The 25,161-nt window shown below is 47.5% G+C and overlaps 10 protein-coding genes across 10 annotated transcripts; 5 read left to right on the forward strand and 5 right to left on the reverse strand.

Moving 5' to 3' along the window:
- Positions 1–827: 827 nt before the first annotated feature.
- ARB_03894 (uncharacterized protein) lies at positions 828–4,552 on the reverse strand (the record flags this gene model as incomplete). The annotated part of the gene is made up of 2 exons (XM_003009922.1): positions 828–1,004; positions 1,085–4,552. The coding sequence occupies 2 exons, from the start codon at positions 4,550–4,552 to the stop codon at positions 828–830; spliced, it is 3,645 nt and encodes a 1,214-aa protein (XP_003009968.1).
- Positions 4,553–4,882: 330 nt separating this feature from the next.
- ARB_03895 (uncharacterized protein) lies at positions 4,883–7,586 on the reverse strand (the record flags this gene model as incomplete). The annotated part of the gene is made up of 5 exons (XM_003009923.1): positions 4,883–5,103; positions 5,139–5,968; positions 6,136–7,238; positions 7,312–7,390; positions 7,429–7,586. 5 exons carry the CDS (start codon positions 7,584–7,586, stop codon positions 4,883–4,885), a joined length of 2,391 nt encoding a protein of 796 aa, XP_003009969.1.
- Positions 7,587–8,011: 425 nt separating this feature from the next.
- On the forward strand, positions 8,012–10,486 carry ARB_03896 (uncharacterized protein; the record flags this gene model as incomplete). Its single annotated transcript, XM_003009924.1, has 7 exons — positions 8,012–8,045; positions 8,126–8,163; positions 8,225–8,312; positions 8,371–8,517; positions 8,544–8,782; positions 8,841–9,307; positions 9,367–10,486. 7 exons carry the CDS (start codon positions 8,012–8,014, stop codon positions 10,484–10,486), a joined length of 2,133 nt encoding a protein of 710 aa, XP_003009970.1.
- Positions 10,487–10,953: 467 nt separating this feature from the next.
- On the reverse strand, positions 10,954–11,730 carry ARB_03897 (G-patch domain protein, putative; the record flags this gene model as incomplete). The annotated part of the gene is made up of 1 exon (XM_003009925.1): positions 10,954–11,730. One exon carries the CDS (start codon positions 11,728–11,730, stop codon positions 10,954–10,956), a length of 777 nt encoding a protein of 258 aa, XP_003009971.1.
- A 388-nt stretch (positions 11,731–12,118) lies between these two features.
- On the forward strand, positions 12,119–13,550 carry ARB_03898 (uncharacterized protein; the record flags this gene model as incomplete). Its single annotated transcript, XM_003009926.1, has 3 exons — positions 12,119–12,295; positions 12,369–12,928; positions 13,073–13,550. The coding sequence occupies 3 exons, from the start codon at positions 12,119–12,121 to the stop codon at positions 13,548–13,550; spliced, it is 1,215 nt and encodes a 404-aa protein (XP_003009972.1).
- Positions 13,551–13,867: 317 nt separating this feature from the next.
- Positions 13,868–15,214, reverse strand: ARB_03899 (UDP-glucose 4-epimerase; the record flags this gene model as incomplete). Its single annotated transcript, XM_003009927.1, has 4 exons — positions 13,868–14,289; positions 14,343–14,799; positions 14,885–15,119; positions 15,186–15,214. 4 exons carry the CDS (start codon positions 15,212–15,214, stop codon positions 13,868–13,870), a joined length of 1,143 nt encoding a protein of 380 aa, XP_003009973.1.
- A 494-nt stretch (positions 15,215–15,708) lies between these two features.
- On the forward strand, positions 15,709–16,477 carry ARB_03900 (uncharacterized protein; the record flags this gene model as incomplete). Its single annotated transcript, XM_003009928.1, has 2 exons — positions 15,709–15,852; positions 15,935–16,477. 2 exons carry the CDS (start codon positions 15,709–15,711, stop codon positions 16,475–16,477), a joined length of 687 nt encoding a protein of 228 aa, XP_003009974.1.
- Positions 16,478–16,951: 474 nt separating this feature from the next.
- On the reverse strand, positions 16,952–19,666 carry ARB_03901 (uncharacterized protein; the record flags this gene model as incomplete). The annotated part of the gene is made up of 3 exons (XM_003009929.1): positions 16,952–17,075; positions 17,146–19,431; positions 19,524–19,666. The coding sequence occupies 3 exons, from the start codon at positions 19,664–19,666 to the stop codon at positions 16,952–16,954; spliced, it is 2,553 nt and encodes an 850-aa protein (XP_003009975.1).
- A 1,188-nt stretch (positions 19,667–20,854) lies between these two features.
- Positions 20,855–22,262, forward strand: ARB_03902 (uncharacterized protein; the record flags this gene model as incomplete). The annotated part of the gene is made up of 3 exons (XM_003009930.1): positions 20,855–20,905; positions 20,981–21,856; positions 21,897–22,262. The coding sequence occupies 3 exons, from the start codon at positions 20,855–20,857 to the stop codon at positions 22,260–22,262; spliced, it is 1,293 nt and encodes a 430-aa protein (XP_003009976.1).
- A 1,751-nt stretch (positions 22,263–24,013) lies between these two features.
- Positions 24,014–24,663, forward strand: ARB_03903 (uncharacterized protein; the record flags this gene model as incomplete). Its single annotated transcript, XM_003009931.1, has 3 exons — positions 24,014–24,016; positions 24,113–24,530; positions 24,599–24,663. The coding sequence occupies 3 exons, from the start codon at positions 24,014–24,016 to the stop codon at positions 24,661–24,663; spliced, it is 486 nt and encodes a 161-aa protein (XP_003009977.1).
- Between the last annotated feature and the right edge of the window lie 498 nt (positions 24,664–25,161).

A 25,161-nucleotide genomic window follows, 5' to 3' on the forward strand; every position in this document is an offset into this window, starting at 1 on the left:
ATGCACCTGCTTGGTCATTTCTACTTTCTCCTTTCAACGTTCTTTGTTTCTCCTTTGTGATACACGGGTCGGGGCTGGTCTGCAATCTCGTATAGGTCCTGTTACGAACTCTTACTCTTGCTGCATGCCTCTGAATGTCCGATGATCTGACTGTCTTGCTCTTTTATTTCTGCCTTTTATATGTGTCTATTTACTGCACTTCAATACTCTTCCTTTGTTCAACCCCCTTATTTCAGCTGACTTTCTCTTCTACTTATCTTAACCTGCTGGTATGATTCTATTGCTATCCTTATGCCGATAACTTACTATGCGCTTATTCACCTCTATTGCCTTGTAGACGCCGAATATTGATATAGATATATCAATATCTCAACAACCAAATATTCCCATGTCTTTTATGTACTATTTGCCTTTTATCGTTTTCATTTGCCTCCTTACCTGCAGGTACGGAGCACAACGCAATTTCTGATATTCAATAAGTACAATCTTTTATCCATTATACCAGATGACTTTTCGCTAAATTTTTCGAATGTACTTTGAGAGTATAGGATGGCAAACAATAAATACTTGGCCTGTAAATAGCAATAGTTGCTGTTAAGGGAATGTCACTGCTAAACATCGGCATCAAGTTATGCATCTGACCTGGACGATGCGCTAAGCTCTATCTATTCAATATGGTATTGGTACATTTTCCTCGGGGGAACTAAACACAGCAGAGGGGATAAGCGTTACGGCAGTGCTAAACAATGTAAAAAATAAAAAAAATGGGCGAGAATAAGCAATGTAGCCTGGGGAGAAAGATATTTGAATATCCGGGCATGGAGGAGTCATCCCCAGGTTCCCCCACCACCACCACGACCTTGTCGTCTTTGAGCTGATAGTCGCCAGTCATCTTCGCCTGCAAATTTGTTATGTAATGGCTGAATGCGTTCCGCTCTTTTCCTCTTTGATAATTTGTTGGTACTCGCTTGCTTGTAGAACGTTGGTGCTGCCTCAACAAGCCACTAATTAAAGTAAATGAGTTAGTATTATTATAATTTTAATACCGACTATAAGAGATAGAGATAATAGGGATAATCCATACCTTTGGCTCTATTGTCGTGGCACACTGCATGTACTCTTTTGTTGTGAGGACAAGGGTATCGAAAATGACATGCTCAGCAGCTTTCCCGAAGAGTGCTGAGCTAGGGTGCATGTAAACTGGGGTGCCTTCAATCAAAGTCTTATATCCTTCCTGTGGATCTTTTCTAGCAGCATTTCTGAAAAAGCCTGAACAAAATGCCTGGCGAACCCTCGTAGTATCCCTACCACAGGATACGATTTTATGGTGGTATCGATCCATAATGGTAACCAATTGTTGGCGGACATCCTGGGCTCGACGGATTTGTCGCGCTTGAATAAAGTTTTCAAAACACCAAGGGGTACTGAATCGTGACTGTTTCCATGCGTTATACACATTTAGCAAGGTAAGGTGGTCGCCATGAGGGTCATGAAATTTAGCTTTCTTCTGATCTGCCTGCTGTTGTTTTTCTTTAGGTCGATAGAAGATACCTTGAGCCACGGAGAGCATAGCAACAATAGTCAAGACTTCATCGGAGCAACCCATATCCACGGAGGCAATAAGGACCTTGGCCAGGCCGGGATCCATGGGGAAATCAGCCATCTTCCGACCGAGGCGAGTTAAAAGCCCCTCATCGTCAAGAGCAGAGAGTGCATATAACTCCTCAAGAGCAGTGAGCATGGTGTTGGTAGGGGGAGGGTCCATGAAGTCGAAATGCAGGAGGTCATTAATTCCCATTGCTTTGAGCATAAGAATAGTTTGGGTAAGATTTTGACGCTGAATATCCGGAATTGATGTCGGCAACATCTCAGATTGATATGCAGCTTCGGTATATAATCGAAAACATTTACCAGGCCCTGTTCTTCCAGCACGACCAGCTCGTTGTTTGGCTTGAGCTTGTGAAATTGGTGTGATCACTAACGAGTCCATTCCCAGCTTTGGATCATAGGCATTTTGTTTGACAAACCCAGGATCGATAACGTAGTATATTTGATCTATTGTAATCGACGTTTCCGCGATATTAGTTGCAATAACAACCTTTCTTCCCCCGGGAGGGGCTGGCTCGAAAATCCTGCTTTGCATTTCGCTTGGAAGAGCGGAATAAACAGGAAGAATAACAAGTTCGGGTACGTTGGGACCTAACGCTTTCATTCTCTCATATAAGATCTCTGCGCTAGTGTCAATCTCCTCCTTACCAGTTAAAAACAAAAGGATATCCCCGGGTGGTTCGGTGAGATGAATTTGCATCACTGTAACTAAGGCGGCATCCAAGTAGTCTGACTCAGGCTCCTTGGAGTACATTATTTCCACGGGATATGTCCTTCCTGGTATAGAAAAGATAGGACAGCCATTGAAGTATTCCGAGAATTTGTCTGCATCGAGGGTAGCCGATGTCACAATGAGCTTAAGATCAGGCCGTCTCTTGATAGTTTTCTTGAGCAACCCAAAAAGTATGTCAGTGGCAATAGTTCTCTCATGGGCCTCGTCAAGCATTATGGCAGAGTATTTCTTCAGGTCTGGGTCCAAAAGGATTTCTCTTTGAAGAATTCCGTCAGTCATGTACTTGATTTTAGTATTAGGACTAGAGCAATCCTCAAAACGTATAGTATAACCAACTTCCTGGCCCAGCTGGCAGCCAACTTCTTCAGATACTCGCTTGGCAACGGACACTGCGGCTACTCGCCGAGGTTGCGTGCATCCAATCATGCCATTATTTGCAAATCCTCCCTCTGCTAGGTATTGGGTGACCTGCGTCGTCTTTCCAGACCCCGTGTCGCCGACAACGATAAGTAACTGATTTTCCCGAACAGCTTCGAGTAGTTGTTTGCGGAATTTGAACACAGGAAGACTTTCGCGTTGTTCTTTCATAGAAAGATTTGTCCTTTTTCCGTATGACACATCTTTATTCTGCGCTGCTCGTTTCCACTCTGGCAAAGGCTCTGATGACTTTTCAGTGGTAGCAGTGCGTAACTCTGACGCGAATTTCCTCTGCTCTGGCGCAACCATCGGATCCTGCCATTGTGCGTTAAGATCGACTTGAGCCGCCTTTTCCGCAGCCTTGTCTTGGGCTTCTTGTTGTCTAATCTCTCTCCTTTCCTTTGCGAGATTTGCGCCAGCCATGGCAGCACGGTTAAGTGAACCATCCGGTGCTCGAACAACACGAATTGGAGAAAGTTCCAAGGACTGTTTGGTTTGACCCGCCAAAAATGGAGGCTCTTCCTCACGCACCTCAATATCAATATCCTCCTCTTCTTCGAAATCTCCCTCTCCTCTTAGCGTAGCGTGATATTCCTCATCCAAATCAGGGTAGTCTGCAGCAGACACGGCACCAGAGGCAATAAGCTGTTTAATTTCCCATCTCTCTGGAGAGTTTAGTCTTTTCTTGCTTCTTTTAGTACCGGAATCCCGCTCGATAACGGGTACGCTGGACCCTAGGTTTCCATATCGATCATCTGCGCCAGTTCCATCTAATCTTTCCATATTTGCTCCTGACGCAATTCGCCTCTGGGGTGCCAGGTCGTGGCCGGAAACCTGGTCAACTTCTTTCATCGATAATCCGATCCTTGAATCCTGGATAGAAACAACCTTGACCTTGACTTGCTGTCCGCGAGACACAAGATCAGATGGGTGATTTACTCTTGCTCCCTCTTGCATCGCAGATACATGAACCAAGCCATCAACTCTCCCCCTGACCCCTTGCAAATTCACAAATACACCGAAGTCCTTGATACCCGTCACTCTCCCATCATAAATTTTGAAGAGAATAGGCCGATCATCTAGTTCTGATGCGGGTGGTTTCTTAAAATCATCATCATAATTGTAATTGCGCCCAGATCGTCCTCGCTCCCTAGGCTCATCGGGGTATTTGCGGCTCCTGTGAGAATGCCTACTTCCATGCCGATCTCTATCGGGTGATCCAGACCGGGACCTGGATCTAGACCTGTACCTCCCACGGCGAGGCCGATTTCTATCATAATCGTCAATTTCAGGGCTTCTGCTCCGCTTTCGACTGCTTGAGTAACCATTTTGTTCTGCTCTAGCTTTGCCAGCCAAACCTTCTAGCATCGCGAACGTGTCATCCATAGCCTCTGCATTTGTATTCCGCTCCGGCTCAGGCTCATCTTCCTCCCAGTGGGGAGCTTTATCATCTGGGACCGCAAGCCCTTTGAAGACCCTTGCTTTCTTTTCGATGTCATCAACTCCATCTTGTCCAATATGTTGCTTTTCCTGTTCATCCGGTTTGGTTCGCTTCGACTTATATTTAGGATGCATTGTTAGGACTAGGCGGTCCACACTTTCCACCAAGCTCTGAGGAAAATCCGCTCCAACAGCCTTGAGCGAGCTCTTGAATTCGTCGAGAGACTTGCATTTTAGATGCTGGTCGATCACGAACTCCGCGAGCGTCTTTTCGTTGACTCCTAAATGATTTTGTAGTTCAGTCGTTACCCTCGAAACGAGTGACAAGAGCTCGAGAGACTCAAGGTCATCCATGCCGGTGATACTAACGAAACAGCTCTACTTCTCGTTATCTTGAGTCTATCAACCTCCAGATTTTGCGATTTTGCGATAAATGGGCCCAACGGGACCTCAGGGCGAAAGCTATCCGGATAATAGATTCCCCGGTATGCGCTAGACGCCGGGCGCGGCTACTAAGCGAACCTCGGTACGCTACACTCGCGTTTCTATAAAAGCAAATCCCCAGTAGCAATCAGGAGTTGGAATGATGCTAGTTGGGCTATCCTATGATACATTTTAGACATAGCAGTATATAATTTATAATAATACAAGTCTAGAGCTTATTATGATAACGGAGAATCTAGATTAATCGACAATGGAAGGTGTGGTAGCACTGGGGATGGAGATGGGTATCAGAACTGGTTCATCAAGCTGCCAGAGCTTGTGGGTATGATAATATATGCCAAGTACAAGGAGTGGTAAAGCTTTGAAATAGGAGGATAAGTGATCGCGGGCCTTAGGAGTAGAAGATGGTAACCAGTAAAGTATAGCAAAGTGTAATGTTACGGTGTAGTAGGGGAGGTATGCTGTGCAAAGGGTACTGGCGCCCTTATGTGAGTACTTGCTAGAGCGGAGTTAGGGTTTTCAAATTCTATCTCGTCCTCATCAGGAAGAGTGGCCTCAAGTTCTGGAATATCGGGAATTGTGTCTATGGGGCTTGTCGGTTCTGGACTAGCGAGGAATTTGTCTTTAGCCCCCTTAATTCGTTTCTTTCGGAGTGCTTGTTTTCGGAGTTTTGAATTCGCCGAGAATTCAGTGAGGGTGCGATCCATTTTCACTTCCGCCATCTCTTTAGCATGAGTAGCCAGCGTCCGGTCTGTGAATACACCACCGAACCTGTAACCAAGCCAGAGATAAAGAATGAGGGAACGATGGAGCGCTTCGAGAGACCGGAGGTATTCCTTGTCATCGCCCGAGACAGGCCTATCCAGTATCTCAAGGTCCAATTCAGGAATATCGAGTAACCTGCCACTCTTCTGCTGACCGACACATTCCGCAAATGCTTTGATAACTCGTGCCATTACTGGGTCAGTAGCCCGTAAAGGAGCGCTCATAAAAACCATTTTATCGATCACGTTAAGACCCTGGATGTTATCAAGGAGGCCAAACGTCGCCTCGGTGTCTTGGATCTTGCACATAAAAAATGGTGGATCCGTGCGAGACACACGTTCTAAGCGCTGGTAAATGTAGCCAAATGGAGTGTCCGGGGGGAACATATTAGAGTAATTGTCAATCACGGAATCTAACGGAAGAATTCCAGCAGCATCGAGAGGTTCTGCCTCAGCCATCATAGCTGCTCGAATGTAGGGAAGATCTGCCTCATCAAGGCAGGTAACAAGGCCAACATTTTCCTTTTCATTGCCATTTGTGGAGCTGGATGACTGAGCAGCACTACGGTATCTTCCGGCTCGCCCACCTATTTGCTTAACCTCAGATATTGAGAGTCGCTGAATGCCAGTAGGTAGCCTTTTTATCACCGACTCAAAAATAATTCGCTTACAACTCCTAAAGTAGCTGTTAGTAACCTCCAGCCTTATGATGTGACGAGCTCAACTTACAGGTTCAAACCCATGCCAATAGCGTCACTCGCAACAAGGAAGTCGTAATCGTTATTAGGGTCATTAAACAAATCAGCTTGTTGAGCGCGAATCTCTGCCGGCAAGCTCCCATAGACAATTGCCGCTCTCCGGCCCGTAGCTTTTTCAATTTCCTGCTTCAAGGAATGAATCCCAACCCGAGAGAAGGCAACAATGCAATCCCCCTTTTCTAGTCGTCTGATATCACCCTTTAAACTTGATGTCATTGTCTTCAGGGGATTCAGTCGTTTATAGTTATGGATCTCAAGGGTATCGCCCATCAGTGAGACAAGGCGTTGAATAAGGGGGACAGCCCTCTCTTCGCCGCAGAGATGTAGTTCCTGGGCTTGGCACCCCAGGACAGCTCTTGTCCAGGCCCATCCTCGATGCGGATCGGCTATCATCTGGATTTCGTCAATCACCCCAACTTCTACCTCCTGGCCAATAGGTACCATTTCAACCGTGTTACTATAAACTTTAACGGGACCACTTTCTGGTACTCTGACCTCATCACCCGTGATAAGGGCACACGAAATCCCTTTCTTATTGAGTCGACTGTAGATCTCATGCGCTAATAGACGTAGTGGACCACCGTAGAATCCGCTCTTTGCTTTCTCTAATCGTTGCAAAGCATGGTACGTCTTTCCCGAATTGGTAGGTCCTACATGTAAGTGAATCTTCCGCTGCATGCTCCGGGCAACCGGGTACCACTCGGCTGGATACCTGAAATCCGCTAGCGAGTCTGACTTGGTGGCAGTAGAGGAGAATGCAGTGTCAAGTTTGTGATTCCGGTATTGCCTTCTCAGATAATCGACAATTCCTTCTCGTCCCATCTTCCCGAACGTCCGCCTTAACGTAAATCTCTGTCCGAAATGGGCTTCATCGCCGTCGTCGATAAGAGAGCTTTTGCAAGCATGAACGATTGAGGCAAAAAATTTATCCCAATGGGCGAGTTCTAGCTTTGTCTGCTCAAGCTCTTTCCTGACGATGTCCGAAGACTCCAGTAACGCGGACTGGAACCGTTCATCGAAAGAAATGCGACCGACCTTTCTTATCTTGGTGCTTGGGCCTTGAGCCTTCCAGGGCTATCATCCGGAGCACACAATGGTTAGTTTGTATTTATACCTCAAGCAATTGAGACAGCGGGGAAAGGCTCACCTTGGGGTCTTTGCCCTTCTTTTCATCATTTTTACCCTTCCTGCCGCCTACCCAGTCAAAACTAAGCTGCTCAAGCGGCCTATTTAACGCCGTGATCCTGGCCCTGTTATGCTGTACCGATCCGCTGAAGCTCCGTCCTGCTGGAATAGTTGGCGCGCGCAGAGCGCAACGAAGGCAAAGACCTCGAGCCGGGCGCTGCCATGGTTGCATCCCCGCAATGGTTTTGTTGGGCAGCCCTCGAGCGAATTAGGAACAAGCAAGGTTGAAACTGGCATCCAATGCAGAATGCAGCGTCATCATCAAGAAAAATATCTGTAGAAGCTCCCTTTTTCAGTGACCAAAGAAAAAAGCATCAGAGTTTGGGTATCTGATTAAGGTATTCACGTGACGCGGCTAAATATTCCTTACAACTTGGAGTGACTAAGCAAGCGGGCCCTTGAAACGCGCTTATTCCAAAAAGCGAGCAAGATCGGCGAAAAAGAGTGGGATATTAACAGCCTGGGAAGTGCAGGTGAATGTCTCAAGGAGAAAATAACAACACAAGCTGGTCACCGAAAGTCACACCACGGTGGGTGACTGACAACTGGATTAGGCGACGACTGCGGCGGATAAATTTGACTCAGTTATTCTCTACCGGAGAGCGCTGCCTAAGTGCACGTAGAGGTGATTTACTTTAGTTCATGCTTCCTTATCTAACAGTATGGACGCCTCCTTGATCGAGGTTCAGCGCCAGGGTGAGTGATACCGAGCGGTCTTTTGTCTCTCCCTTTCCTGAACGCCGTTCGTGATAGATACACTAACTCTTGCCATATAGCTATTCTGGACACAGTTCGTCATGCGGGAGGCAGAGAAGTAAGCGCTCCTTGAGATCTAGTAATGAAGCACGACGCGGGGCTAAGATGACACTATATAGTGGAAAGTGCTTGTGGTGGACGAGGGTAGCAAAAGACTGATTGATAACGCCGTCAAGGAAGACGATATCTTGAATGAGAATGTGACAAGTATGCGCATGCCGATTCCATGCTCTATATATACATAAGCTCACACACGCTTTGCAAGATATTGAACAGATCGAACATCGACGACCGATGAACAAAGAAACAGACGCCCTTTATATCTTATCTGCGCTTCCTCATATTGTTGACTGTGTCATGGCAGACCTAGAAAGACGCCGTTACAGAAAATATTTCTTGGTTTGGACATCAAGTATGGAGATGGAAATTCTACTCTAGGCATTCGATCGATTGCTGATGCAATACCTATCTTAGATCTTGATCCTTCAATGAGGAGTCGAATCAACGGCTTCAGCGCTGCACGGGAGCTTATTGCCAATATGCATGTAATGAACATCAGTTTCTTCCCGCGAGAATCACGCCTGGCTATCTTCCGCGACCCCTGGAGCTTTCTTACACTCTTTCATCCTGCGTGCAACAACCTTGTGAGGAGTCATCTCATTGAGTTAGCACAAAAGGTATTATAATACCACTCTTGAAATTCGTTTATACGGCCATTCAGCTGACACTATGTAGATTGTTTCTGTTTGTGTGTCACTAAACGAATACCCCCTTATCCGATACTTCCGACCTAAGGATGCCTCTCATGAAGCAAGTGTCCTATGTGCCCATCTAGCCCGGTTTGTACAAGATGAATTAGATGAGTATGCAAAGCACCGGAGGGATTATCCTGTCCCTACCCCCCGGCCGAGGGGTGTGCTATTTATTACCGATCGAACCATGGATCTTGCTGCGCCTCTAGTTCATGAGTTTACCTACCAGGCCATGGCTCATGATCTCCTTCCAATCAAAGAGGGTGATAGACTAACATATCGAACTGTCTTGAACCAAGGTCAAGAGACCGAAGAGACAAGAGATATGGAGATTACTGAGGGGGATAAAATTTGGGTGAACAGTCGACATTTACACATGAAAGACCTCCTTGGAAAGCTCGCTGAAGATTTCAAGAAGTTTAGAGCCCAAAACCCCCAATTTGCCGACAGGTAAGTGATTATCCCCTCACTCTATCTGTACCCCCCATATCTAACATTTGTCAAATAAGCGACCTTCCTGCGTCAGTCAATACAGTCAAGGATATGCTTGCAGGCCTGTCAGATTTCCAGGAAGGCAAAAATGCCTATACCCTCCATCTCAATATGGCTCAAGAGACAATGCGGCTTTTCCAGGAGCGCAATCTGGCAGATGTTGCAGCAGTTGAACAATGCCTCGCCACTGGAGTCGACGAAGACTTCAAAAAGCCCAAGAACATTGCAGAACAGTTAGTTCGTCTTCTTGACGATGATGCTGTAGGACCCTCTGAGCGACTTAGGTTGATTTTGTTATATCTGTACTATCGCGGTGGGCTCCTCGCAGGAGATATTAAGAAACTTCTTGCGCACTCACAACTTCCTCCGCAGGACGGTGAAGCTATCTATAACCTTGGGCTTCTGGGTGCAAGGGTCGAGAAGCCTCTTAAGGATCCAAAACCGCCACGCCAGCCCTTGTTCTCACAGAAATTGCCACAGCAGCCCCAGGAGGAGGACGTCAGCATATCACGCTTTGAGACGAACGTGAAATTAATGTTACAGGAGCAAATTAAAGGCACACTAGACAACACCATTTTTCCGTATACACGGCCATATTTAGAGGATGAGAGCACACCTCATGATCAAGTTGCTCAATCCTCCCTCCGAAGTGCAAAACCAACTTGGGCCCGCACTCGGCCAGTCGCTGGTGACCCCCGTCAACGGATTATCGTATTCATTGCTGGCGGTGCAACATATTCTGAAGCCAGGAGCTGCTATGAGATATCCCAACAAACTAACAAGGATGTTTTTCTGGCGAGTTCACATATGCTTACTCCAGGTTTATACTTACGGCAAATAAGGGATCTGAGTGTTGATAAGAGACGCCTAGATCTTCCAAGTGAGCGCCCTAAGCCGCAGGCTCCCGCTCATCTTTTTGAGAGAGACCCGTCCCCTAAACCCAAACCACCAGCCCCTCCAATTACTGGGATGGCATCGATGAACCTCAGCAACGGACCTGAGGCTATCAAGAGGAAGCCAACAAATGAAACTTCAAGTGCCACACAAGTTGAAACTCCACCACCTTCTAGCGGAAAACTTGCTAAAAAGGAAAAGGAAAAGAGCAAGGAAAAGAAGAAACGCGGGTTTTTTAAATAAGCTAGTAGGCTTACTCTACATTGGTGTTCTACATCTTCATTTCCGGATTTGCGACCGCTATACCCACGTCTACAATTTCATTTCCTCTCCGTAGCATGATGCTTTCTCCTTGCGATACCATTTATTCGCCATCTGTAGCAATTTTCCTTTTCCTTTTTTTTTTTTTTTTTTTTTTTTGGCATTGGCGTGATTGTTTGTCTAGCATATTTATGTTAGAGTATTATAGTATCATAATATATTTATCACTAATAATCAACCCTCTGAGTCGATGGACTTCATATACATTCTCTAAACGCTTGTCAGCTTCTGTATTCAGAATTTTGTCTAAGGTTAAAGACAAATGGCAAGATATAACTATTATATCTTTTTCGAATGGTCAAAATCCGCAGCCTGCGCTCAAGCATTTCCACGCATAGAGTGCGTGGCGATGTGGAAGGGGTTTGTAATCTGAAGCGCTACAAAACATATCAACTTCCTAAGTACTTCTCCACATCCTCACTCCGGTAGAAAACATCCCGTAGCTTCTCCCCTTGCCTCCTCTTCGCTTCCTCCTGTAGCCGAATTTGTTTTGCATTTAGCTTTGGCGCATTTTTTACCCTAATGGCTTCCTCTTTTTCACGTAGTTGCTTGAGTCTGCGTTCGTGCCGCTTCCCTCCTGCATTCTCTATTTCATCTCTCCAAGAGCCTACTCCTAACCCGATTGTGTCATTCTTAATTTTGGGTTTGAGTGGAATCTGAATGCCAGACCCAGTGGGCCCCAGGCCGGTGCGAGAATCGGGGTCCCAGCCATAAGAGGAGAGGTATTTGTAGCCTTTCCCCTTCCGATCAATGGCGGATGGTGGATGAGAATGTGGGAGGCACACTTGATGCGCCAGAGAAGCCTCATGCGGCACAGGGACTGCCGACTCGCTGATTGAATCCTGGTTATCCTTTTCACCATCCCTCTTTGGACGCTTAGGAGTACCCTTCAACGGGAGATGGCAAACCTCGCATAGCTTCGTATCCGTGGAAGCACGGTTTGGAAAGACAGTATCCGACTGACTACTCGATGGGAGCACGATAGATAGGTATTTATCTGCTATGGACGACGCTCCAGGCGCAGGCGAGGAAGAAACTGTGACGGGGGCAGATGTTGTAGAGAGAGTGGCTGCGTCCTGGGATGGAATAAACGGAACACGTTTTCTCTTTATACCGGCACCAAAAGCTTGGGGTACAGAGTATTCTTCATCATCAGAGGCCATCATCTTCTGCTCTCGTCGTTGTGCTTTCTGGCGATTGCAAAGACCTTGCGTTAATGTTGAGGCTCAAAAAGAGTGTGGTGTATTATGTAATAACCTTAAAATCGACATCCCGTCCTTGGATCGTAATCATCACTTTATGATTCTTATCCTAAGCCCAAACTCACGAGCAGGTCAATGAATCTGTGGTGCACAGAGCAAGGATCCCATCTAAACAAGCATTATGTCGAGATTAATTGATTGGCCTTTTCTATATATCACAACGAGCATATAAATATACCTACAACCAAGCACAATTGTTTCGTTGCCACGTCCTCGTAACCAGGGGTTGAACTTCCCACCTAGATCCTTTTTCGCTACCAGCCTTTGAGGTCAGAAGAAAACCGTCGCCATTATGCCTTTGCCCATCCTTGCTGAAGGTGCCACCCGAGGCCTTTCAGCAATTCCCTATGGATACACTGCCATGAAAACAGCAGCTGGTCTTGCTGTAATTGCCGCGTTAAAACGATATTTTGGAGGAGCTACCAACAAGTCAGATCGAGTCATGCACTCTAAAGTGGTTCTTGTTACGGTATGGGCATTACAAATTACGCAATTAGCCTGATACTTTACTAATGCTTTGCCCTTTTATTACGGGAACATAGGGCGGGACGTCTGGCATTGGTGCAGCCGTTGTACGAGAGTTGGCAATTAGAGGTGCCCAGGTCATAATACTGACGCAACACTTACCTTCTGATCCATTTATTGTCGACTACATTGAAGATCTCCGTACCTCGACTGGAAACGAACTCATTTACGCAGAACAAGTCGACCTTTCCTCGTTGTATTCCATTCGGCTGTTTGCTACAAAATGGATCGACAATAGCCCTGTACGGCGGCTTGATATGGTTGTGCTTTGTGCGAATACACAGAAACCATCTTCTTCTCGAACATCGCATGGAACCAGCGAAGGGCTCCAGGAAGAATGGCAGATAAATTATCTTGCGAACTACCATTTACTGAGCATTTTAAGCCCTGCTTTGCGAGCCCAGCCGCCCGACCGAGACGTACGAGTTATATTCACTACTTGTTCAAGTTATATTGGGGCGAATAAGTTAGATCTCAAAGTATTGGAAAAGGCAACAGTCATCCAGCATTCGGCTGACCCGTCGACAAAACAAAAGGCCAAAAAGGGCCCCGAATCGATCGTGTCCAGTAGCAGCATGTATGCGACCTCTAAGCTTGCACTTATGATTTTTGCACGTTCATTTCAGCAACATTTAACTTATACCCCTCGCACTGACAAGCAAAATAATCCTCTCCCACCTCCGCCCGCTCGGGTCTTAGTCGTGGACCCTGGGTTTTGCAGAACTCCAGGAACCCGTCGGTGGCTTACTGGAGGCTCATTGTGGGGGCTCTTATTTTATCTTATAACATGGCCAATATGGTGGCTAGTGCTTAAATCGTCCGAGCAAGGCGCACAGAGTATCCTTATGGCAGCAATGGAAGCAAATTTCAGCGGAGTTGGGAACACGGCCGCCGTTAGCCTTGATGAAATTAAGAAAATGGCGGGTGAAAATAGCGACATGACCGGGCGTATGAAAGTAGGTATCGAGGGAGGGACCTTGTTAAAGGAATGCAAGGAGCGCCACGTCCTTCGAAGCGAGATTATGGATGAGAAGGCAGGCAAAGAGCTATGGGAGTTCAGCCAGCGGCAAATTGAGCAGAAGGAAAAGGAAGCTGCTTTACTCAGAGCGATGGAGAAGAAAGCTAGAGAGGAGGAAGAGAAGGAGAAGAAAAAACAGTCAAAGACTGAGACGTCAACTCAAGGGAAGAAGAAGAAATGAGCCTACACGCAGAGGCATGATGTGATTATACGGCCGAACATAGATGGGCAATGAACTGAATGTATAGCTCTGGCAGAGTCAATTGGATTATCCTAATAAGGAGTGCAGCATCACCTTAGATCTTTCCTATCCATTTCTTACTGCCCTATTACCATTATACCCGTAAACCCACAGTTCCCTTGTGTAGTATGACCAGGTAAATCGAAATCTAAACATAGAAGAAATACAGCAGACTCTTTTTTTAATGTCCCATCAATGCTGCGAGATGTAGCGTCTATAGCCTTCCTATAGTGTAGATGCCTTGGGTTTTGCTGTCCTTACGTTGATTTTGCCTTCAATTTTTCAAGCAGGGCTGCTGGAGGGCTCTGTCGGTACCCCTGAGGGTTATTTTCAGTCCATCTCCATAGATCCTCACAAGCTTGGTGAAGGTCTCGTTTAGCGACCCATCCAAGCTCCTTGTTGGCCCTTGACGGGTTACTGGTAAGGTCGAGGACATCTCCGTCACGACGAGGAGCAATCTCGTATGGAAGATCTCGTCCAACGGCAGCGCTGAAAGCCTTGACCATCTCCAAGACAGTGCTTCCCTTACCGGTACCGAGATTCCATGCTCGAACACCAGGATGGTTTGCGCGCAGGTAGTTGAGCGCCTCTAGATGGCCATCCGCAAGGTCGAGAATGTGAATGTAGTCACGGATGGCGGTGCCATCGTGGGAAGCATAATCTGGCCATTGGTTAGCCACTGTACGGTAGAACTAGGACCCCCTAAATTTTGGAAAGGTGAGATACACATACCATTGCCGAACACGGAGAGTTTCTCTCTCTTTCCATTTGCAACCTGCGCGAGCAAAGGAAGCAAGTTATATGGAACACCTTGGGGGTCTTCTCCCATGATTCCACTGGGGTGGGCACCAGCCGGGTTAAAGTATCGCAACAAGGCACCGTTCCACTTCTCGACATCTTCTGGCTTTCCAGCCCTCTTTGCCCGGGCTCTCTCCGAATTGACCATGTCAGTTATCGCTGATTCGATTGCAACTTTTGTATTCCCGTATGGGTTGGTTGGGCCCAAGGGGCATTCCTCCGGAATGGGAATCATGTTTGGGAAGCGAGTAGCGTCTCCATAAACGGTCGCTGAGCTCGAGAAGACGATGTTGGTTACATTGTGACGCACCATCGACCGCAGCAGACAGATCGAGCCATGAACGTTGACGTCGTAGTAGTCTAGCGGACGTTCAGTGGACTCACCAACAGCCTGGGCAAAACAAGTTAGCAAACAGTAATATCCAACACCATTTACCAGTTAGTTCTCTAGTTGACTGGGAGAGTAACCAACTTACCTTTAGAGCTGCGAAATGGATCACGCTGTCAATATCAGGGTGCGCGTCAAAGACCCTGTCGAAGGCTGCCTCGTCTCTAACGTCGAGATTGACGAACTCCGGACGCTTTCCACAAATCAATTCTATACGATTGAGTGCCTCCTCCGAGGAATTGTACAGACTATCGACCACGACAACTTTGTAACCAGCCTCGAGCAGGGCGAGCGCCGTGAAGGAGCCGATGTAGCCCGTCCCCCTTTAGGTGGCGCATGCAAGTCAGCCCACCGCAACGACCCGCGCACAGGAACCAGGACATGCTTACCCCGTAACAAGAACTGATCCGGTAGCCATATTAGCGAGCGTGAGGGTGTGTAGAAGGACGGCGAGGATGCGACTGTGAACTTGGTTGAAAGACACCAGCGTCGAGCGGCGGGGTAGTTATGTAGCTGGCTGGCTGGTGGCCCCTGGAGGTGTCGTCAGTGAGGTGATGGTCAACTAGTTAGTCAACTAACTAACAAACGCGGTGCAGCGGGCTGGCTGGTGGCTTCCGAGCCGCATGGATGACGACACAAGGGCGTTTCAGATGTCGGACAGAGCGCTGCGGGCTGCAAGGGTGACGCTACAGATCGTGGAGCCTCTCTCATACAGCTAGCTAGCAGTATAGCTAATGGTTAACTAGTTCTTGAGACACGGAGCCTGAGCGCGAGGCGCAATCCCACTGCGGCGGCTTCAATATAACTAGTTAAACCAACTCACTGTTCGCTGCTAGCCACGCTGGCCATTGTTGCCAGTTGACGGCTTTCCAGTTAACTACCTAGTTGCCCATCTAACTATCAAGCTGGGCCATGAAACTGCTTATATTCGGCGCTACAGGAGCAGCCGGGGGACTGACAGTCCGCAAGGCCATCGAACACGGCCATGAGATAACACTGCACGTCCGTGATAGGAGCAGGGTGCCGGAAGCCATATCGAGCTCAGACCGAGTCAAGGTAGACGGGATCATCCAGATAAACCCACAGCCGGGTAGTTAGTTAGCTCATTAAATGCGCTAACTAGTTCAACTACGTCTAGGCAATATACGAGGGCTCTCTGTCCGACGAGTCTTCGCTCTCTGCAGCCATCAAAGGACAGGATGCAATACTATCCTGCATTGGCCCCAAGAGCATCTTCGGCGACTATGGCCGCCAGTTCTCTGATGGATACCGACTGATCCTCGAATTAATGCGCCAGCACGGCGTTACGCGTATCATCGCAATGTCGACGATCAGTGCTTACGACGCTCGTGATAAGTTCGGGTTCATGAGAACTGCTGCGTATTGGACCGTGTACATGCTTGGTCGTCGATCGCAGAGAGAAATCCTGGGTATTGGAGAGGTCTTCAAGGAAAAAGGGGAGGGACTGGACTGGACGCTGTACAGGGTAGGCGTACTTGGGGACTCACGGGAGGATGGACGAGTGGCGCAAACTGGCTGGATTGGGGACGGAAAGACCACCATCTACCTGGAGAGGAGAGACTGGGCGAACTGGATGATCCAGGAGGTTGAGCGGGAGCAGCCGCAGTGGGTGCGTGAGATGCCGGTCATTTACTCTCCTTATCCGGGAGGGATATGGTAGAAAACGCTGATCTTATTGATAAATAATAATAATAATAATAATAATATTTTGTGACTTAATATTTGAATCACGATGTGTAGGCGTCGGTAATTCATCATATATCATTTTTGTTATATCCACCAACTACCAAAATTACAATGGGATGCTTGCCTGCTACCGTGCCAATAACCTATTTATACCACAGAAGTGTCATGAGACGAACCTCCTATGCACCCTTCTCTAGGAAAAAGGAAAAGTAATAACCGGCAGAGGAAAACAAAGGGGGTATATACTGCCCAAATTCAAGTGGATATAGTATAAACGTCAGTATGAAGACAGCAGACCTAATGCATTGTCAAAGGCGCGGTGTTTACAATCCGTAAGACAAGACAATGTTCTCAGACGAGAAAAGTGTCAACATAGAGAGGTTAAAAGGAGAGATAAAGGAAAAACAGCGATATTGAATTAGATAAATGTACGGAGTAGGAGGGTGGATTATCCTAGGAGTTCGACGTCGAGCCCAATAGCCCGCATAAACAGGTTGACATTGCCCAAACGCTGGCTAGCCATGTCTGCTGGCAGCGTTTTGCTTTGGGCGACAGTTTCCAGGACTCGATCCCTATGGCGGAGGAGCGTTAGCAATACTCTCCAAATCAGTTTGAAGGGGGATGTATTGAAGGATTACTCACTTTACGGCGATGACTAGCCGCTGCTGCTGTTCAGGGTTTGCACCAATGCCCATAGCAGCAAGGAATTGCCAAACATACATGTCATCACCACTGTTAATTGTACCAGGGAATAGGTAGGCGAGCGCAGGCTCCATGCTGTCAAACAACCGATTGTATACCTTAGTCCACTGCGCCAATTCCGGCTCTGGAACACCGCCAGCTTCTTTGACCAGTTCCGCTCGGCTCAGCAGCATGGTCAAAATTCCAAGTCCAATCTTGGTCCTTGCAATAGCGTGAATCTGAGTTTTATCAACAACTAGGCCGAGGAGACCAATAACGATGTGAATAGGGGCATCGCTCACGTAGCCGAGTAAGCTGGGCATTACGGCTTGATTGAATAGCTCGATTTCTTCGCGAACAGGGCCCGGAGGTTGAGTTTCACCTGGTTGTAGCTGGGCTCTTGATACAACATCCAATGTGTCCAAGTGGTAGATAATCATGGTCAGCATGGTGATACGCTGTTCCTGGTCAATTTGATGGAAGATTCGGGGAATGGCTTTTTTGCCCTTGGGGTATGACAAGAATGCGATGAAAGGGTGTATGGTGGCGGAGACCGAGTCGATGGGCTCAAGAACTTTTGTACTGTCCCATAGCACCTCTTTGAGGGATTGCATTTTTCGTTGCCATTCCGTGTATCGTTCTACCGCCTCTTCATCTTCTACTTCCGGGTTTGGAATTGGTGGCATCAAGCGTACAAGGTTCTCCATGTTCATCAACGTAATGTAAACAGTCTCGATATTCTGCAGGATTGACTTGCGGTCACTAGAACTGAGCTGTGTTTTCTTTGCGGTAGAAGGTCTTTGCCCGTCAGAACTTTCGGGGCGTTTGATGTTGAGCAAAGGCTTTGGGGTCTTGGCATTGCTAAAGGAGATTTTCCCCAGACTTCCTTCAATTATGAGTTGTTTGTTCTTTGGCTTTAGCTTGGCGGCTTCAACAGCCCTCTGTACTTGTTGCTGCATGCGCTGCATGTGGTTGTCGCCGCTAAAATGGGATCTTCTATTCATGTTACCGCCAGATCGGCCTCCGGTTTGAGAAAGGTATGTCTGTGCAAAGTGACCGAGGGGTTGACGAGGATGTTGGCGTGGGGCACCGCGGATTTGGCTATACACTTGGTAATAGAAATCTTCCGTGAGAAGGGATTCTGGGTTGGCGTCGCCGGTGTTGCCGGTCGCTGTTACCAACTGTTGAAGCTGTATTCGAGTAATAAAGTTCTTGTCTTGCGGAGTCATTAAGCCGTTTCCTTTGGAGAGGAGGAATATCTTGTGGTTTCTCTTTGCACGTTTGGCATCTTCCAACAGAATCGCATTCCTCTGCTCTTCCGGCAACTCCATGATCTTTGGATTCAGAGCCGCAGGGACACCACCTTGCCCCATCAGCGGGTGATCCAAGGTATATGGTCCTTGAGGTTTTCCCTGATGGCGAGCAGGGCCCGCCCAATGTCGGCCAGTCTGGTGCGATTGCCGGTGTTGCTGTTGTTGGACCTGCTGCTGCTGATGACGTTGTGGTTGGTGTTGCTGCTGCTGCTGTGATTGTTGTAGAATATGTAGGGGGAAGTTGGGTTGCTGCGGCTGTTGTTGTAGGTGTGGCTGTTGCGGGAACCCAAGGGGCGGAGGCATATTATTTGGAGGATACTGCTGATGAGAAAGCAATTCTTCAGGGGGTAGTTGGCCAAGCGCCTCAGGGTGGTGGAGCAATGGCTGGCTGGGGAATTGCATTGGAGGGACGCCTGGAGGGGGCATGGGAGCTGTAAACTGCTGCTGTGGTGGCGGTGGTTGGCTCTGAGGCTGCTGAGGCACTTGTCGCATAGCCTGCATCCTCATCTGAGCTTCTACCTCCTCTAGACTCAGCATCTTCTTTGGAGGCTCAGAAGCCGGTTGCTCCTTTGGAACCGTCTCAGCCGCAACAGTCTTCGGCTTCTGGGTAGCGGTGGTGCCCCATACACTTGATTTTGCTTGAATTTCGGGAATATAACCGGGATCTTGGTATTTCTCATATCCCGTCCGCTTGGGAAGTGAAGGTAGGGAGGGTTTAGCGGTGGCCTTGGATGAGCCATGTTGCAAGTTATAGAGCACTTGTTCCTCGCCCAAAACATTTGTCATCTGAGCGGTATTCCCGAAGAAATCAAAGTCTTTGCCCACCGGCTTGTTCTCCCCACCGGCTGCATCTCCAAACGTGTCATCGTTGAAATCGTCATTCGCTTCTTCGAGCTGGTCTCCAAGCCCATCGTAGGTATCCTCAAAGTCAATTCTGGTTTTTTTGTTTTCCCAGTGCAGGAATCGCGGTCAGCACAGTATTAAAAAGGGCGTACTTGGCCAGAGAAGTATCACTATGAGACTCACACATCGTCGTCATCGTAGCCCGCTCTATCTGCTGTAGCGCGAGCAACCTCCGCAAACGGGTCTGGGGCGTCGAAGATGCCCCTCTGCGCAGATGCCGCGGGACGGTCCTCCGGAAGCTTGGTGTCGAACCCAAAAAAGGACATCCTGTCTTAACTGCCGACCAAGCGGCTCACGAAATTGATAGCGAAGCTCCAGATGGGTGCTGCGTGTTGGAAATCGCAAAGCTGAAGCAGCTGAAGTTGTGTGTTTCTGCTTCGTCCTTTCGGTTCTTTTTGGTCGTTGGTCTCTGCAGATCTATGCTTAGTCATTCAGTAGTCATGTTACGATATAGTCAGATCACGTGTATTTGCGATGCGACTCCAAACTCTTATTACAACTCCTGACATGGGTAGTTAGAGAGGACGAGTGTAAGACAGGAGGCGCAGGAGGCTCATAAGGTGACTCTCCCATGCCTTTCCTGTACTCCTCATGCATGCCTCGGTTTTAGCAGTCCCCATTCAGGTACCTTCATCATCATCAGAGCCATGATACAGCGCCAGAGAAACACCCTACGGAGTACTCCGTACCACGCGCTTCTATGCACTGGCTGGGCCCTGTCGCAGAGCCGTAACTTGCAAGATTGCCACTCGACCGATGCATGGTCTGGTAACTAGTTAGTGACTCCTCTCCTGGCGCTCTACCCCCCACAGCTGTATCGAGTTGCGATCTGCTGCAAAGGACCATATGTAGCCACCATTCCGTACTCCGGACGGAGTCCCTGTTGGCAAAATATGGAGTAACTCGCCATATGCAAGAAAGCCAACGTCGCGCCTTGCAGTAACCGGAGTATGCACAATCGGGCCAGAGTAGGGACGCCCGCCAATATATCCACAAACTAGCCATGCTTCCCAATCAATATAGTAATAACAATAGTCTCCAAAGCCGTCTCTGTCATCGATGAGAAAAGGGGGCCGATGACTAAGCCTCGCTGTTTCTTTTTCTAGCTTGAAACGCCCAAAGATTTGCATCTTGGTTAGTCCAGCTCGACCCTGCGACTCTCCACGCGGCTCTCATTAGCCACGAAAAAGCCAGCCTTTTTTCACCTTGCGGAAGGGAGCGCGAGCGATGTGAATGAACACTTCTCTCGATTCTGCACCGCCTCTGCTTTGCTCATTGCCTTGCTTTCTCTCGCTGGCCGACTTCACTTCTTTGTATGCATCTCGTTTGATCCGGAGCACGCAGTACTTCAGCACCGCTCGTAGTACGAAGAACTCGTTTGCCTATAAATAATACACAGCAGAGGAGATAGAAGAGGCCATTCCGCCGCCGTTAAATATCCTGCGGTCGTCAAGATGAACGCAACCCAGGGCAAGTACCTGCGGTACATCCTCTTTGCAATTCTGGTAAGTCGGTCTCGTGGCTTACTTTCCTACACGAAGGCCATAAGCTAGTCGATGATTCTGACGGCGGTGAAATAGGGCCTTGGTATCATACATTTTATCACTTCCTCCTCGCTGCCAATCCCCAAGGCAAGTGATCTTGGTCTATCTTATCCAAAGTCTGGTGGCCAACAGCCCGTCTCGTCTCCGGCTGGCGAGGATAAAGCGCCTGCTCCTCCCACTACTCCTCCATCCACACCCCAGCAGCCTCCTACGCAACAACCCCCCAAACAAGATACCCCCAACCCAGTTACTCCCAATCCACCCACTGGGAATGCTCCTGCTCCGGGTTACCAAAAGGTAAATGCCACGTTCGTCACACTGGCACGAAACTCTGATCTATGGGAAATTGCAAAATCCATTCGCCAGGTAGAAGACCGCTTCAACAAGGACTATCACTACGACTGGGTATTCTTGAACGACGCAGAATTTTCAGATGAGTTTAAGAAGTTTACTAGCAGGTTGGTCTCTGGAAAAACTCACTACGGACTTATTCCAAAGGAGCATTGGTCGTATCCTAGCTGGATCGATCAGAAAAAAGCTGCGGAAACGAGAAAGATCATGAAAGAGAAAGAAATCATTTATGGAGATTCTGAGAGCTACAGACACATGTGTCGCTATGAGTCCGGGTTCTTCTTCCGGCATGAACTCATGATGCAATATGACTACTACTGGCGTGTGGAACCCAGTATCGAATACTTCTGTGACATCCACATTGACCCATTCAAGTTCATGAAGGACAACAACAAGAAGTACAGCTTCGTTATCAGTCTGCCCGAGTACCCCGGCACCATTGAGACTCTATGGAAGAGTACCAGGAAATTCATCCAACAGTACCCAGAGCATATTGCAAAAGATAATAACCTCGAGTTCATTAGCGCTGACGGTGGTAAAACATATAACAATTGCCATTTCGTAAGTTACATTCACCTGACGAATTGTTGCAATTTAACAGCTCCATGCTAATCTGTTATCTCTGAAGTGGTCTAACTTTGAAGTCGGTGATTTGAACTTCTTCCGATCTCAAAAATACCTTGACTTCTTCAACCTCCTGGATCAGGATGGTGGCTTTTTCTATGAAAGATGGGGTGATGCCCCTGTTCATAGCATTGCGGTCGCCCTGATGCTAAACAAGGATGAGGTACACTTCTTCAATGAAATTGCATACAGGCATGTTCCATTCGTCCACTGCCCTACCGGAGAGCAGACAAGACTAGATTTGAAGTGTCATTGCAACCCAGGTGACAACTTTGATTGGAAATCGTATTCATGTGAGTTTTCTGTTTTATTCTCATCACCCTTTCACTCCATATCTCAATAAATATCTAACGTGAAAAGGTACATCTCGTTTCTTTGACATAAACAAGATGAGCAAACCAGCCGGTTGGGAAGCCGAAAGTCATTAAACCGCTCGTCTATAACCCTTGTCACAAATAGCTCACTTCTGATGACCGAGTTGGCTCATTATTCAACCATATTTCTCTATCTCATCACCTATTTCCCTTTATACGATATCACGCTTCCAAATGCCTAGGCTTCCCTTCCTCTTGAGGACAAAAATTGCTACTTTAGAGTTACACAGCACGTTTTATGCCAAAGAGGAAAAAAGAGAGGAAAAAAAAGGGGGGGCCACATCTAAGCGTCATGAGCTTTGTTCTTCCCACCCTATTATCATGACCATTTTACCAAACACTTTCGGGATACGTTCCTATTCTTGCTATCTGTATATAGGCCTTGGTTGTGATTTGCTAGGCTCCTGTTTCCACGATTGCATTATTTGAGATCTTGATGGTATTGGCTTGTATTTCACCCTGTGTATTAAAGAAACTCCTTAAAAACATGTTCTTCAGCGTTTCACCTGCCTGACGATAATATACAATATTTATAACAGTGCACCGTGTGGAATAGAAGATGGTTGCGTAGTAATAGTTGTAAGAAATGACCCGTTATTTATACAGCCCCAATCTCGACTTACTCCTCGTCAATTAATAACAGTAAAAACCGTCCACATCTTAGCTTTCTGCTGTTTTACATTCCAGATTATGTGGAGGCTATTGGCTTCTTCGTTCCATACTTCGAGCGACTGGTCAATCGGTTTCCAACACCATTCTATAGCAATAGTTAGCGCCAATCTCATACCTTCCGGCAAACACCCTACAAGTGGAAACTTACTAAATCCATTGCTCCACGAACAAGACGATATTTCACACCAGGACAATCCTGAAGTCGTCCTCCTCGCACCAACACCACACTGTGCTGCTGGATGTTGTGACCTAGAAACGTCCGAAGTATTTAACCATCAGTTCATCACAAACGAGTTTGGCTCCGAAGGTCCTACCTTCACCAGGAATATAAGCCGTAATAACCTTCCCACTGGTAAGCTTAACCCTCGCGGTCTTTCTTTCTCCGGAATTGGGCTTCTTTGGCTTTTCGACTTGTGTCTTCAAGCACACTCCTTTCAGCTGTGGCCGGTTTACAAGAGCCGGAGATCGCTTCTTTCGTGCTTTTTGGCCAGATCGGCAGCCACGTCGTACTTGATTCAGTGTAGCTTGTAGCTGTGAAGTGGTGGAAAAGCTCTTATGGAACGCATTCAGAGCAGAGGATCGGAGGAGGCACTGAGAAGACAGCGCGGAAAGGGTGCAGTGCGGCTTTGGCGTGGTCGAAGGGAATTGACGCTGAATTATATGGCGGAAGAACCGCATCGTAAGAAGTGAGGGAGACAGCGCCATTGTCATCTATTTGCTTCTTCTTCTCCGGTTGTCAGTAAACTGGAAGTTCTTGATAGTATTCTTTTCGTAGATCTCTCGATTTTTTGATAATCAATCACGTGATGCATATGGGACGAAGTGCCAGGTTGGTCTCTGCGGGTCGCCGGATAAGCTTTACGTTGTTGACTCGTGCCTGGCGGAGCTTGCTTGCTTCTCACCTACATCAACTATATCAACGACTCCTCTGCACTGCATTCTCTGAGCCTACACTTCTTCTCCTGGATTTGAGGAGCAGCTAGTTATATTTCAATACAGACAGTTTTCACGGGAGTCCTTAGAAGTGGTTTCCATAACACTGCCAGCCATGGTAAAGTACTCTCATAGACGCAGTTTTCGACGAGCACCTTACAGAGCATCGGAGGCGCCATAGAAGAAATTTTGCTGTTACTAACGCTTTGAACAGTCTCTTCGCATCACTCCTCAAACCAACTACTCCTCAGAAACCTCCAATACCTCCAAGAAGACCCCACAACCTCACCTCCGCAATGGCGCTCCATCTGCCCCAGGTCTTCCAGATACTCTCCGCTCCTCGCTCACGGCAGCCCCAGAAACGTCCGGCCTGCAGAAAACCAACTCAACACACCCCCTTGAAGCCCGGCTGTTGAATTGGCGCCAAACACAAGATGCTATGAAAATGGAGTCTATTCGGCGGATTCATGGCATGGCGGAGCCAGTACGACGAGGTATGGAGATGAAGATTGTTCGTGAGAGTCAGTGGAAACCAGCAGTCCTAGGTGGGAATATGCATGGAAGTATACATGAGGATATTTTGGCCCTAGGTGGACGGGAGACGGAAGTTACTTGGGAAGACGTGTATCCTGGTACGTATATCAAGGATGATATGCTATGTGACAACTCTCAAAGAAGAGTCGCTAATATCCGTTTCTAGGAGATGAGCTTCGCGAGCCTCCTAGCTTCCATGACGAGCTGGAGCATAGGTTGAAGATGAACTAATGCCTCCGTTTATCATAGAGAAGTGGATTTGTTTTTCAATGTCATGTCCATCGATTTGCGAGATGAATACAATTTGAGTATTCAAGGCAATACAAATCCGTATTCTAACTCCAGTCTGGACGCTATGTTAAAGTCATGCGAAGTATTTACGGGAAACTTGTTTATTCCATCCACATTGCCAGGACGTCTCTATAACCTAATGAATGAAAACAGTATGAAACCAACTCAGCGAAGTAGAAGAGCGTAGGCTGTACAAGGGTCGGCAACATCCATATAGAACTTGACCTAAAATCAAAGCGGGCAAACGTGGTATTGCGTCATAAGCATATCCTACCTCTATTCGTCGCTTTTCGAATCATGGTATTATGCAGGCGCATGAAGGAGCGTTAGAAGTGGCAACTTGGAGAGATTAACAGGCAGCAAAGGGATAAGTTGTTACATAGGGCATTGAGTAGGGCCGGATAAGGGAGTGACAAGTAACAGTGTATCAAATCGAAT

This window comes from Trichophyton benhamiae (genome assembly GCF_000151125.1).
Source record: "Trichophyton benhamiae CBS 112371 chromosome Unknown contig00346.0, whole genome shotgun sequence".
In the NCBI taxonomy this organism is placed as follows: Eukaryota; Fungi; Ascomycota; class Eurotiomycetes; order Onygenales; family Arthrodermataceae; genus Trichophyton; species Trichophyton benhamiae.